We start from the raw sequence: 14,770 nt of genomic DNA on the forward strand, positions 1-14,770 counted from the left end.
CCACGACGGCTGCATTCCGATGGGGGCAAAATGCGAAAACACCCGTGTACTTAGATTTAGGTGCACGTTAAAGAACCCCAGGTGGTCGAAATTTCCGGAGTCCTCCACTACGGCGTGCCTCATAATCAAAGTGGTTTTGGCACGTAAAACCACATAATTTAATTTTTTAATCAACCTACTACTTGCATGTTAATGACTCATGGCTCACAGGGGTTCATGCCAATGAAATGGCCAGCTGTCTTCTTTTTGCATTTCGTAGTTGGAGTTGGAGGCCCGATGAGGATGGCACATTAGCGACCTATAAATTAAGATGGTTTACAACATACACTGAAAATTGAAACTCTCTTTACTAAACCTTTAACTGAAGTTTGGAACAAGTCTGTTAAAATAGGGATGTTATCATAGGAAGGATCTGTGTGCAGTAGCTAATGACAAAAGCCTCCTTGAAAGCAGCTGATGAATTGCAAATGTCTAAGTCGGCTACCCTGCAGAGCTGTAATCTAACCTGAAGATACAGATACAGTTTACATTAATGAAAGGGGAATGACGCCATATCTATGAGGCGTTTTCTCACCCATCACACTCTTTAAGCCCGTTATTGGCTGTTCAAAGGTTATGCACAAGGGTGGTGAAAGAGCTCTTGAAATTAGCAAATATACTTGCTATATCATTCTAAGGATATGTGCAGGAGAATGACAAATGCCAATTTAAATGAATGCCTTAATTTTCACCTGGGCACTTCGCACTTGGATAGAAACATAGCTTGCAGATGAATTTTTAGCTAGACTGAAGCTTTGCAAAGCAGCCTTCAGAATTTTGAAAATTGGCCATTTTGCCTACACCTTGAAAGTTCATGGTTCTCTCTTTTTCAGATCAGTCAATGGAGTTCTGAAGCCTTCGAAAATGAAATGTTTTCTTAACTTAACGCATGCTCATTATTTTGCCGTCTGCATTAAACCAGTGATACAGAAGTTTTGCTGCAACTTTTCCTCACTGGGCAGCAAGGCAATAGCTGTCCAGTGTAAGGCCGCTCTATACATGTTTTCACCGACCAGGTAAAGTACCGCCAACCTACTGCTCCTCTGCACTCATCTCCCCTCATCCCCTCAGCGTCCGACGTCAAGCACACTGTCGCAGCTTCTGGTTCCGAGCAGAAGCGATGTCACTGCCACCTGCTACTGCTGCATAGAGGAATGAGCGCACAAGCGAGAATTCAGGAACTGGAAATCTCGGAAGTGGGATTAACGAGAACCCCAGAAGCTGAATTGCGGAAGTGGAATTGGTGTGAGTGAAGAGACGGGAAACAGCTATGCACATCAGAGGTTGGCATTACCAGAGGCATAGAAGGACTCTGGCACTACTCAGCAAAGGTGGTGGTGGCACGTGAATACAGTCTTTGTCCAGTGAAGCTCTTTTGGTCTCTTGGGACCATTGGCATGGTCAGGCAGGGGGGGACCCTCCCTCCCCTTCTTTTTCCACGGAGCTGAATGTTTCAGGAGGTGGGCTTCGAAAGAGCGGCATGGATGAAAGGGAAAGCTTGAATGTAAAAACAAGTCGAGTGCTAGTTACAGTCTGATGGGGGTGGCAGGGGGCAAACCCCCTCTCCCATGCGCAGAACATTGCAACGCCACTCATGGCACGCCTCCCAAATCGTGTTAACCATAACTGCTGAGGAGGGGATCAGTGCTAAAAATTCCACATACAATTAAAGATGGGACGGGCAAGTGCATAAAACTTGGGAGGCATTGTTGCTCCCCGCCAGGCGTTTGTGTCGTCAAAGAGCTTCTCAATTCTGGTGCTTGATCGAACCGTCGACCACGCTGCGCGGAAGGAAAGCATTCCGAAAATATTGCCACTTGCTTGTCTGCGAAGTGCATAAGCACACACACGCCATTTCTTTATTCTTTTTCTTTCCCGTGTCTCTGACTTTCATTATGTTAATAAACTTGGGAAGAGCTTGCTGTTAGGCTAGTTTCTACATGCTGTGAAGAATGAAAACGGTGCAGGAAACGAGACAAGAAGACCTACAGAACACTGGTTTCCACATGGCAAAATATACAGAGGACGGGAGTAGTGGGCCAGGGAAGCTAAGATGCCGCCACTACAAACAGGTGGGAGGGCAGGTAGATGAACGGCCTTAAAGTCCACGCAGAGACAGAAATGTAGAAATGTTAGGGGCCGCCGCACCATTAAACAAACCAGTGAATATTTAAGAGTGCGACAGTGGTTAACGGAAAATGATTTTAAGAAGGCAAGTGGGGTGATGGTACGAGGAGGGGAGCAGGGGGGGGCATGCGTAAAAGCTGTCAAGAACGAAGTTCATAGATAATTATGGACATAGGGTCTCGGCCACTGCCTGAACTCTCAATACCAGAAAGCCGTGGCCAATCGCCTAACAGGATCGCCTACTCCATCGTAACATGTGCTGCTTAATTGCTGCGGAGAGTTAATGTCGCGGCAGCATTATTATAGCAGCCATAAAATATTTCAATTTTAAGAAATACTTAAGCAAGATTCACTGTTTATAAATGTGTTCTTCATACCAGATATGCAAGGAATGTTTTAAGTACACCAAGAAAATCCAGTATTCTCTGTGAACTGTAATGGGAGGTGAGTCATTCCAGAAATTTTCCTGGTGTAAATACTGTCAAAAAGGACAAAATAAAAGGTGCAGTATCACCACACAGGCACCTCCAGCAACCTCTGAAGCATATATCTTCACTTTTTTTTTAACACACTTGTAGCATATTAGACAGTGTTGCATTTGGGCACCTACTCCTCTTCTTGTCATTGCTCCTTAAATGCTCGTCTCTGTGTGGGACAATTCATTAATGCAAGAGACAGGCAGTGGCTATATTTATTATTATTTTTTTGTAAGATTCTAAAACCAAACAACCGCCACTATTGCTTAGTAGATGTGGCATTTCGCTGCTAAGCAACATGTCGCAGATTTCTTGGCTCCTGCGGCCACATTTAGATGAGGATGGAATGCAAAAATGCTGGTGTGCTGTGCTTCTGGTGTACATTAAAGAATTTGTGTTGATCAGACTACTCTCAACCCCCCGCTACAGTGTCTGTGACCCTTTGTGTTGCTTTGAGATAAACAGTTAAATCTCTTCAATTCATAAATGTGGGCCAAAAATGAAACCAAAACAAGTACCTCTGGCTGTCGGGCAGTTGGCACTTTTGCCCACCCCCGTTTCCCGAAAAACAACATCCTGGCTATGCCGCTGATGACCTTGAGGTGCACCTATGTGCACCGTTTGTCAATGTATTTGTTCATAAAGAATCACACTGCCAATCTATGCCTAGGTCGCAGCCGTGATAATACAAACACAGCATAAACCAACTACATATTGTGGCTACTCATTGATCTGTTTTGGTCTCTGCAACCTTGTCCACACCACAGTGTAATGAATTGGTCTGCCATTTTCATTTTATGATTTGAGACTACGCAGAGTAGTAAGGGTGTACAAATAGTAACTTTTAAGGCTGAAATGAATATGAATTGAATATAACCAAATAGTGATTTTTTTTTCACTGTTCAATTAAATGATGCTCACATCCCTATATACGTAATGTTGGAATGTTTGTGCCATTACACTTCATATTGTAAGTCATGGTTTACTCATAAACAAATGGAGCATTAGGAACAAATAAGCACTTTGCATACTCTGGACTTGGAGCATACTTATGCATTATCAGAACGGAGCTTAAAGCAGCAGCCTTCTGGGCTGGTTAGGACCTGTGCATACATTCAAGACAATAAGAAAGTGGCTCAACAATATGGCTCCTTGGGCAAGTTGGTACTCCATTTCTATTATGTGTCAGCATAACAGACAAAGGGGGAGATTTTTCCCCTTTCTTTTTTTTTTTTTCTGTCCTGTTTGCTGTGCTGACACAATTCGAAGTGGGCAACATTTCTGACAGTGGGAGTGCAAAAAATGGAGACATTATCTCAAATGGTCGTGACTACTGGTGCCACTATTATATCTAGGGTACAGAATTCAGTTTTAGCCTAAAATAATCAGTGAAAGCAAATTTATGAGCAAGCTAAGACAGCATTAATGGGGAGCTGTGAGCCGCCTTGTGCCCTGATGCAATGAGGCCCCATGCTGTCCAAGTAGTCATTACTTTTATTGTTTGCATCCGGTTTGTCATGGGAGGAAAGAAAAAATCAGTTTTGCCCAAAAAGTGAATCATTGATAGTGATAACTAATATTACAAAAATCCGTGATTTTAGCAAAGCATTGGACAACTACACGAAGTAAAGTTTGTGATCTTATCGTGCATATAAATTGCAGTAAACATTCGCTTGCTAATGAAATTAAGCATGGTGTTGTGCGCAGCAGGAAACATGAGCAGATCCCACTCGATGACTGCAAACATGCCGTCACAACGCTGGGGAGGTATTCTGTAAGAGTCCACCTAGTGGACATGTCCATTTCATCTGCCGTTGAAGTTCTGATTGGCTAGGCTTGGCTGTGCGTCCACAGCAGCGATGCGCCACAGCCAATAAGCACTTTAGTAGCAGACAAAATGGACATGTCTGCTAGGTGAACTCTTACAAAATACCTCCTGTGGTGTTATGAGCGCCGGCATACAATGGGGAGCGAATTTTTCACGCTGCCTCGCTTCAAGGCGTCTCCAAAACAAGGTTCGGGAATATGGCGCACGTGAAGCCATCTCCGCTCGTCCATCATTTGCACCCGCCACCTCCAAGGGACTTATTCTCAGGTGGTCGCGTTCGTTTCGATCACTTTCGAATCGGATTTCGATACAAGTTTGCGTGTATTCACGAGCTTCTCTCACGATTGGAAAAACACTTTTATGTAGCACGTATCGAGCAACAGAAAACTGTAGCGTCAGTTTTTCATGTTGCTCTACAATTGTCTTAGTGACACTTTTCATATAATTATAGTATTTGCGAAGTTGATTAATTAAGACTAGTATAATTAGGTGGAATGAAAATAATGTGGGGCTGAATCTTATAACGGTTCGGAAAACGAACCGTTCACTTCGCTGCTTATGTCACTAAATGGGCCACTCACAAGCCGGAAGTGGAAGACGGGGAGGACGCGACCATCATAGAGTTTGATACAATAATTATTGTATGAAAGTCTATGGCGACCAATATACGAGAGTGTCGCCTCCGAAGTGTACGTCATCATATGACAAGCTAATCGAGGAATGCAGAATGTTTCTCCTTGTTAATTAAACAAGTTAAATATACGGCAAGTGCGGTGCATTCATTTTAATTCTCAGCTGACTGGCGGTATCGCAAGCGTAAATGAGTTGGCAGAGCGTAACGTTATGTCGTCTGCTACCAGGAGCTTGCACAATGCACGTACCAGTAGCGGTTCGCTTTGGAACCGGTTCGGTCTGGCTGTTACGTCTGGATTACGTCACTCGGAAAAAGGGTGGAACGGTGCGGCGTGAGGGGAACCAATCAACGAGCGGCGGTCTGCCGGAAGATCACGTCATCATTTTTGTTTGTACTTGGGGGACGGTATAGCAATTGAAGGAAGTTGCTGGTTTGATAAAAAAAAAAACATTGGTTTGTATAGAACACTTGCAAATATAATTTTCAGTAATAAATGTGAGCTTGCGGCGCAGACAGCTACTGGGAGTTGTAATTTTATTTGTGTAGTTTTCTTATTTAGTCGCTAGGTGGTGTGCCATACGTTATGCAAACATGAGTAGGCTCGCTCTGGGAGCACATGGCAAGACACCAAATCTTGGAGTGCAGGGGGATCTGGGATGGTCTTCTTTCGAGGGCAGAGAGGCTAGTAGCAAGATAGTATTTGAGGAGCGATTGAGAAAAATGGGGGAAATTCGGTGGGCTAGGAAGGTTTTCAGTTACTTATACACGAGGAATGTTGACACGAGGTGGAGGAAGCGAACTAGAAAATTGACAAGCAAATACTTGGGCAGTAGCGGGGGAACAAGTAAGGAATCATCTGTCAAGAAAAAGGTTAAGGAGGCAGAGAGGGGTATGTGGAGTACAGAGATGCAAACCAAATCGGCATTGGAGACATACAGGACGTTTAAGCAAGAAATAGCCAAAGAAAATATTTACGATAACTCTAAGGGAAGCTCATTGTTGTTCGAAGCCAGGACAGGTGTACTGAGGACTAAAACGTACCGAGCCACATACCAGGAGATAGATTTGGTGTGCGAGGCGTGTAGAGAGGAGGAGGAAACGGCGGAACACCTGATACTTGCTTGTAAACAACTTCACCCTGCAGTTGAATCTAACGGGGAACTATTCAAAGCCTTGGGTTTTAAAGACAGTGAAAGTAGAATAGACTTTGAACAGGTAGAAATAACTAAACGGAGGCTATCTGATTGGTGGACAATATCAACGCAAAAGTAAAGGAGTAAATACATAGGTATGCATGCATATAGAACCATTAAAGGCTAGGTGGCGCGCGCCGCCGCCGCCTGATTCAAAGGGTTGAGCCACAATCATCCATCCATCCATCCAAACAACTTGCCTCGCTTTGTTTACGTTTTGGACTTGTTCGCGCGCCGAAACCGAAACGATGTCGTCGCACAAGGACAGGCGGATGGGTCCTCATGTTTCAGCGAGGCAGCGCGAAATACTCGTTTCATTTGTCGAGGAGCACCCAGCACCCAAAGTTGTTTCTTTATTCTATGGAGCACCCCTACCTTGCAAAGGCGTCGTGTGTGTTGAGCTAGCAGCTGACGGCGGCGAGCAAGGAGGACTGGCAGCAAGTCACGGCTTTGCTGAACGCTGAGGGTCCGGCGATGAAAACTGCAGCACAATGGCGCGGCGTATGGAAAAAGGACGTTTACAACGCCCGCTGCGATGCAGCCGCCTTGCACGCCGAAAGCAGGTAAGCACACTCGTTGACGGAGCTTTTGCGCACCATATTCTAACAAACGTGTTAATCACAGAGGAACTGGAGGAGGCAGCCTGCTCGGACCGCGAGGGCGCATCCTCTCGTTAGTTGGAAGGGCGAGCGCCATCGGCGTCTGCCCGCCGTTCTTCGAGCCCGACGAAGAGGTGAACAGGCGCATGGGTTTCAAAAGGTCAACGCCAAGTCGACGCGCTGTCGCGATTCGCTCAGTCACCGCCCTTATGGCTGATGTGTGGTCGCGCGCTAGTGTTGCCGCTCAGAAAATGGCCCGAGCTTGAGCGGAAATCGTCAAGCTATTTACTATCGCTTGCTTCTTTCTCTGAAACATGCGCACAAATGCTTGCTCAGTGCCTGTGGTTTTATGTAAAGGCAATGTTCTCTGCATTTTAATGAGGCATATAAGCCATGTTGGTGTAGTCCGTTTAATCATAATATAGTTAGCTTATGCATGTCTGCATGCAGTGATATGCTGTTCTGTTTGGTAAATAATTGGGGTTGAGCCGATGCAGATTTATAAAAGTGACATAATAGATAACTTCTTAGTGTAGAAACACCAGTAGCATGCCACCTTTTTACTCAATAGGTAAGCAAACACTTAGAATAGTTTGCAACAGGAACAAAAGAGCTTCATTTATTGAGCAGACGTGCACCAATCATTCGTCATTGATGGTCATATAAAAGAACATAGCGCAAGCTTTTATTAGTGTAGCCATTTCGAAATCCAACGGTTTGGGATGCCATTGAAATATGACTACAATATTTCCTGTACATGACAGGTATCACAACAACAAAACTGTTATCATTAATGATGCCAATTGCCTATGTGCAGAAGGAAAGTGCTGCTGACCGCGGTGCTGGCGACTCGGCAAGTTGTGCCGCGTCGCCAGCACCGATTGATGCCTTAGTCGCCAGGCTGATTGATGCCTTAGTGCTGAATCCCATGTGTCTGTCGGCACAGCGCCTGGGACAAGCGGCTTAAGAGGTAAGTTGGAAGGCATTTCTTTCGTTCATTTGTTATCACATCTCTACAGTCTTTTTCCAAACGTATTACATGTACTTATTTTCCTTATGCGTCGTATTCATTCTTAGCGAGACCACTCCAGCCCGCAACAGTGGAGAGGCATCGCGAGGACGGAAGTGGCCATAGCAGTCATACACTTAAATGTACAACAGACGTCTTCACAATTTTTTACTTACTTATTGTGACCACATACTCTTCAAAAACATAGTCATTACAGAACGTGGGTTGTAGAATCATAGCCATAAGTAGCATACTAAATTCACAAAACTAAAGAACAAACACGTAAACACATTCAAAATTCCCTAGAACAATAAAAAAATGGAAAGATTTAGGAGCACAAACACAAGTGATGTTGAACATGTAAATGAGCTGTATTACGCATTGACTACAAGGACTTGATTTGGATTGTGCTTGCTGATGGACAACACAAGGACGTAATTGTACAAGGGGAACAATGAATGTGTTAGTATGTGTATGTATATGCTGTATGATTAGTGAATGATCTCGCCGTCGTATGTTACGTACTTCAAGTAACTTTGGTAATAAAGAAGTTGCACAGAGGAAAAAGGTATTTCTCATCGTTACGCAAGAAGGGTTGTGAGAACGAACAGAGTGGCTAGGCAACAAATAGCACTACATTTTTGGTGCTATTTAGAAAAGGAAATTATGCAATGCCGCAAACACTGGTTTTGTTTGGTGCCAAAAGGTGCAATAATGCTTGGGATTGCTTTGAACAATAGTGGCCCGATGTGAAATGCCTCACTCATTAACACTGCATTTCCTTGATTTTCCTTAAAGAAAACATTTTGGTATATGTGATCTCTGATACAAACAGTAGTTGCAATGAGATGTAGTAAACAACTCACAATAACGCACAAAAAAAAGTTTTGCATTGCATGTGAGGGAATTAGTAATGGTCCCCCTTTTGCCCTACTTTTAGAGCCACGGCAGGCAGGGAGGAGCAGAAGGTCAGAACCGAGAGTGGACGACCTGCTGTCCTCTGTCGCTGGCAACTATGCCAAGTCTGTTGCACTCCCGCAACAGCACAACAATGTAAGCATTCCTACTAGGTTATTATTCTCATGATTTCACTCTATACATGGAAGGCATTCCTGAGTGAATGAAAATGCTTAGTGTTTCTTACAGCAGTTAGCCGATTTATGTTACTGCACTACTTCTAATAATACTGTTTCATAAATATTACTCATTAGATTACCTATGCAAACGTAATATTAGCAGGCGACATACGTCTTAGAACCTGCCGATGCGGCCATTGTATTGTATAATGACGTTATGCAACACTGCAAAAAAAATTGGGGTGGCTCTTGCGCCATCTGCTTGTGGCCTTGTAAGATACCGTATATGGGGGGTTAACCGAGGGGCCCGATTTTTATTACTCATATCATAAGAAGCCAACAAACACTGACACCAAGGACAACATAGGGGAAATTACTTGTGCTTAATAAATGAAGTAATGAAACGATAAATTAATGGAAATTAAGGTGGATGAAAAAACAACTTGCCGCAGGTGGGAACCGAACCCGCAACCTTCGCATTTCGCGTGCGATGCTCTACCAATTGAGCTACCGCGGCGCTGTTTTGCCATCCACTTTCTTGGGTATTTATGTGTCCTAGTAGAACCCTGGGAGTGTTAGCCAGCGCCACCATCACAGACCTTGGCGGCGGACGTGGAACGTCCTTCAAGTCGCCTGCGGCTTACTTCATTACTTCATTTATTAAGCACAAGTAATTTGCCCTATGTTGTCCTTGGTGTCAGTGTTTGTTGGCTTCTTATGATATGCGTATATGGGGGGGTTATTACATTTGACGAAGTTCTTCGGTGCTGTACTTGAAGCAGCCAAAAAGGGCAACTGTAAGGTCCCTGAAGAAGTTCGCGCAATCTAGAGAGAATGTTTTGCTTACCAGTCTTCACTGTTCAAAGTGTGGATTCTTGTGCACTTCATCTAAAAGTGCGTGCATATGCCACATAAAGTGCTTCTTCAGAGGAAATTTCTAAAGGACTTGTGCCATCTTGTTCATTGTGGTTGAGTTCAAATCTTAAGTGAGTGTGTTAAAAATTGAACCTCACTGTTGCATAGAAGGTACACTGCACAATAAAGAGTTAAGACGTTCTTAATCATTGTATGGTTATAACTTGTCCCTATACAGCAAATACAGGACCTCCTCCAGTCGGTTGAGCGGCTGAGAACGGCAGTAGAAAGTCAAGGCGCGACGACGTTGCGCCAAGCAGTAGCCACCGAGCGTCTCGCTTCTGCTGCTGAACAACAAGTGCAGCAAAACACTCAGCTGCTGCAGGAGCTCCAAAAAGTGCTTGACATGTCTCGTTTGTTGCTATTTGTTTCAATATGTGCTATACAGATTGCTCTGAACGACATTTCAGTTGCTGTGTAACTCATGCTGTGCTTGCATGTCACGCATGAACAGATATCTCTAGCTTTGGAACTATGCATACTGTAGAGTAAAATAGGCATTGCAAAGCAATATTCAACAATGCAAGATTACAAAGACGGCGCCGAATAAAACAACACACGAAGAAGGGGGACACGAGACAGCACGTAGGCTGTCAATGCAAGATTGGTTGCCGTTCACCTTTGAAATAACCTTTATTTAAAGAAAATTCCCTGGCGAGACAATTGTCAAAAGCACAGTGAACAAAGCAAAGGAGTAACATAATGACACATGGTTATTTGTCACTGCATGTGTATCTGTCATGCTCAACATAGACAAATTATGTGCTTTTCACTACTGCAGTATGCAGCATACTATGATTAGCCACATGTGAGCACGTGCAATGTGTTATGTTGAAGTGCACGGCCTATTTACTTTCATGAAAATAAAAATAAAACATTACACCTGCACATGTCCCCTCCTCATTTGCCAGCGAATGCGCCGGCGCACACTTTTCAGGTAGGCAACGCGCAAATTTCTGGGCAGCCGAAACACACCAACTATGGATTCGCGCACCGCACGGCCTCTTTGAAACAAAGCTCGAGAAGGCTGTACCGGGTGCCCCTGCGGTGGCACCTGTACTTGAAGCGGCACTTGTGCCTGGGCTGGCTCCTGTGCGCTGTCGCCATTGTTATGATTGGGGGCTCAATCCCATCGCTCGTGATCCGTTGTCAAGATTGGAGTCCGGCATGAATTGGAAGGTAGCTGGCCCATGCCGTCGTCCAACTTATCCACGCTGAGGGCGTTGATGAAGGGAAGGACTGCTTCTCATCGAGAACGAGGAATATGGGTTTATTTACAGTATTTATATCAGTCGAACATGACTGTTTGAGAAAGTAGATCAGTCTAACATGACTGCTTAAGAGAAGTGTGTCGAGCATCCGCACAACAGCAGTTTTTAAACACTCGGTCCTCCCGCGATACAAGGTGACGCGAACGTTCGTTTAGTCTTCGCAAACTAGCCGCCTCACCGCAGGACGGTTTACGCACACGTGTTCACGGTCCGAAATCGACACCACACGAATTTCGTAGAACTCGGAGCCGTCCCGGGTAGCGCGTTGTCTAGCGTCTAGGTCGGTGCGTGGGAAGGAGCCTCCGTCGGCGTTTCCGCGGCAACTCCCCCGCCCGTAGGAGGTCAGGTCCGCGTTGTCGTGTTGCGCACGACGCCTCCTTCGTCGAACTCCTTCAGTCACAACGCATCCTAGCTGAAGCGACGCAGAGTGGAGGATGCGCGTATTGTTACCGACATAAAGTCGACTTAGTCATGCCGTGGCTTGAGGTTGGCGGCGACGCTCCCGGAATGTTGCCTCCACAGTCGCAACTGGTTGGCAAAACTTGCACTGCAGCTGGCCGTTCTTAACAGCGCCTCCATGGCCCGGAAAATCTCGACTGTCTAGCGCTGACAACTGCTGGGCAGGAAGAGAACGGCTGGTGGCCAGGGGGTGATTGATGCCTTGGCTCACAGCGACCACTTGTGCAATGATGTCACCGCCCCAAAACATCCAACAAGGACAGGCAACTGCAAAATGAACCCCACAACACGGCTCTGCGCCGAGATGATGTACCTTGGCTCTCACTTTAGACTCGCTAGGCTTCCAGAAAAAAAAAAACATAAGTGCAGAAACAAAAAAGAAATGCTGCATTTCGCTATGCCAATTTCTGAAGCAATTTCGTGCTGACAAATTCAGCAATCATGAAGGGAATCCTGCTAAATGAGAGGGGATCTTCTTGGCTTAACAAAATTAACACTAGTAACCCTAAAATTTAGGCGGGACCCTCAAACGCAGAATTCAAATTAGTCTGCTCAAACCATCCGCATTGCTATGCAACTTTCCCTTCTTGTATCTAACGGAGAAGTTGTACTCTTGGAAAGAGAGGCTCCATCGGAGCAAGCGGCCATTTTTGTGTGGCATTTGATTGAGCCACGTCAGAGGACAGTGGTCGGTCTCGTACAAGTAACATACAAGTACAAGTAACACGACAACTCCGTACAAGTAACACGACAACTTCTGGGCTGCCCAAACCAAACAAGCACATTCCTTCTCTGAAGCGCTGTAGGCTTCATCTCTTACATTTAGTTTACGGCTGACATAGAGGATAGGATGTTCCTCTTATCGTCGCCGACCTGACTAAGTACCACCGCCCATACCCCTGTCGCTTGCGTCGCACTGGACTATGAATTCCTTTGTGTAGTCTGGCGCGCGGAGCACAGGACGAGAAACCAATAGCATTTTCAAACTTTGGAAAGCGTTGTCTTTGTCCTTATCCCAGTGCGCGCTATTCGGTGCTCCCTTTCGGAGGGCGTCCGTTGAAAGACTTGCTATTTGCGAGTAATTCGGAATATACCGTTGATAGTATCCCGCAAGTCCCAAAAGTGAACGAATGTCTGTTTTCGTGCGCGGCAGTGAAAAATCTCCAATCATAGCTGTTTTCAGCTCGGCCGACCATCTCGTGCCCTGGCCGACAACATGGCCCAAATGAGTAACCCGTGAATTCAGCCAAACCTACAATTTTCCGCCTTCATCGTTAATCCGGCTTCTCTCAACAGTGAGAACACCTGTTTGAGTTGCGATATGTGCTGTTCCCAGCTGTCCGAAAAAATCGCTACATCATCAAGATAGGGCAAGGCGAACTCCTTCAAGTCTTTTAGGACAATATCCATAAACCTAGAGAAGCTAAACGGCGCTTTCTTCAGCCCGAAGCTGAGTGCGAGAGGGCGAAAAGTGCCTACAGGTGAGTTGAATGCGTCATAGCGGCTGGTACTTTCTGAAAGGGGAACTTGCCAGTACCCCCGCACGAGATCTATAGGCTGCTGAGCACGAGGTGGCGGGATCGAATCCCGGCCACGGCGGCCGCATTTCGATGGGGGCGAAATGCGAAAACACCGGTGTACTTAGATTTAGGTACACGTTAAAGAACCCCAGGTGGTCGAAATTGCCGGAGTCCCCCACTACGGCGCGCCTCATAATCAGAAAGTGGTTTTGGCACGTAAAACCCCATAATTTAATTTTTATAGTTCAAATGTATTTAGCAGCGCTAACCCTTTCAATTCGTTCCTCAATGTTGGGTATCGGGTACAGCTGATCCCTAGTGATGGCATTTAACTTCCTGTAGTCAACACACGGACGAGGGTCCTTGTTAGTGGTTTCTACCAGTATTAGCGGTGACGTGTAGTCACTCTCAGCGGGCTCAATAACTCCCAACTCTAGCATGCGGTGTATCTCTGCCTCCATAATCTCTTTCTGTCTTGGAGACACCCTGTAAGGCTTTGATCTTACTGGTTCGGTTGATGTCAGCTCAATTTCATGCGTTATTAGTTCGGTTCTACCCGGCCGATCGCTGAATCTGTCGAGATATTCCCCTAACACCTCTTTTAGCTCATCTAGCTGCTCGGGTCTTAGAGCGTGCGAGCTTATCGAGTGTTCTAATACTTCTTCTAAGCCGATTTCAGAGGTGGAGGTCGCCCTATACTCCTTAAACTTGGTACTAGTGCTATCCTGCTCTTTGATGGTATAGTTAACGACTCCGCTCCGCTCTACATACGGCTTCATCAAATTACAGTGATATATCTTCACTTCCTTCCTGCGACCGGGCATTTTCAGAGCATAGTTAGTATCTGAAAGTTTGTGCAACACATTAACGGGCCCGTCCCAGTGAACTTCAAGCTTGTTCTTTCTTGAAGGTTTGAGGATCATTACCTGGTCTCCGGCGTTAAACGTACGAAGCCTCGCATTCTTGTCGTAATAGAATTTGGCGTTCTTTTGCGCTACTCCCATGTTCTTTCCGACTAGTTCTTGGGTTGCGCTTAGCCGTTCCAGCACATTTAGCACGCATTCAACCACTGTTGGGCTCTCCCCTCTTTCCTCCCACATCTCTCTTAACATTCTCAGTAGAGAACGGAGTGTCCTCCCATACACTAGTTCTGCTCGCGAGAACCCTGTCGCTTCATGTGGAACCGTTCGCAAAGCAAACAAAGTTGCCGGCAGACAGTTCTCCCAGTCCTCCTTGTGCTCGTAACAGAGTGCACGCAAAACTCGCTTAAGCACCGAATGCCACCTCTCTACACTGTTTGACTGAGAGTGATAGACAGAACTGTGTACTAAATTTACCCCGCACTTTTGCAAGAATGTGGAAGTCGGTGCGCTCGTGAATACTGACTCTTGATCTGCCTGAATTTCGGCTGGAAACCAACTCGTGCAAACACTGTCAAAAGCGCGTCTACTACTTCGGTGGAGCTGAGCTCTTTCAGATGGATGGCTTCTGGAAACTTTGTAGCCGGACACAGCATGGTACCTGTAGCCCGATTTTGTTTTGGATAGAGGCCCTGCTGTGTCTATCACAAGTCGTCTGAAAGGTTCTGTTATTAAGAGCAGTACCTTTAGTGGAGCTTTCCATG

General features: G+C 45.6%; 2 protein-coding genes and 1 long non-coding RNA gene across 5 annotated transcripts in view; 2 read left to right on the forward strand and 1 right to left on the reverse strand.

The window, feature by feature from the left end:
- Prim1 (DNA primase small subunit) overlaps positions 1-991 on the forward strand; it is a 25,715-nt gene extending 24,724 nt beyond the window's left edge. Inside the window, exon 10 of the mRNA XM_075677806.1 lies at positions 873-991. Coding sequence (XP_075533921.1) covers positions 873-892 — 20 coding nt within the window. The 3' untranslated portion in view covers positions 893-991. The remainder of the gene's footprint in view (positions 1-872) is intronic.
- Positions 1-6,790, reverse strand: part of LOC142567009 (uncharacterized) — a 24,320-nt gene extending 17,530 nt beyond the window's left edge. Inside the window, exon 1 of the long non-coding RNA XR_012825175.1 lies at positions 6,673-6,790. This is a non-coding gene — a long non-coding RNA (uncharacterized LOC142567009). The remainder of the gene's footprint in view (positions 1-6,672) is intronic.
- Positions 6,300-10,782, forward strand: LOC142566973 (uncharacterized). Of its 3 annotated transcripts, XM_075677808.1 has the most exons (6): positions 6,300-6,860; positions 6,922-7,030; positions 7,714-7,866; positions 7,974-8,048; positions 8,846-8,958; positions 10,075-10,782. In XM_075677808.1, exons 1-3 carry the CDS (start codon positions 6,772-6,774, stop codon positions 7,861-7,863), a joined length of 348 nt encoding a protein of 115 aa, XP_075533923.1. In that variant the 5' UTR covers positions 6,300-6,771; the 3' UTR covers positions 7,864-7,866; positions 7,974-8,048; positions 8,846-8,958; positions 10,075-10,782. The 3 variants fall into 3 exon arrangements, with proteins under 3 accessions (XP_075533923.1, XP_075533922.1, XP_075533924.1); XM_075677807.1 differs by having other exon boundaries at positions 7,974-8,958; XM_075677809.1 differs by lacking the exon at positions 7,974-8,048.
- The last annotated feature ends 3,988 nt before the right edge of the window (positions 10,783-14,770 follow it).

This window comes from Dermacentor variabilis, chromosome 1, assembly GCF_050947875.1.
Source record: "Dermacentor variabilis isolate Ectoservices chromosome 1, ASM5094787v1, whole genome shotgun sequence".
Classification (NCBI taxonomy): Eukaryota; Metazoa; Arthropoda; class Arachnida; order Ixodida; family Ixodidae; genus Dermacentor; species Dermacentor variabilis.

Excerpts from the sequence above, each read along its gene's own strand:
- LOC142566973 (XM_075677807.1), top strand. The coding sequence starts at position 6,772 with ATGAAAACTGCAGCACAATGGCGCGGCGTATGGAAAAAGGACGTTTAC. Across the intron at positions 6,861-6,921 it reads GCCTTGCACGCCGAAAGCAG|AGGAACTGGAGGAGGCAGCC; the intron begins GTAAGCACACTC and ends TGTTAATCACAG. Across the intron at positions 7,031-7,713 it reads TCTTCGAGCCCGACGAAGAG|AAGGAAAGTGCTGCTGACCG; the intron begins GTGAACAGGCGC and ends GCCTATGTGCAG.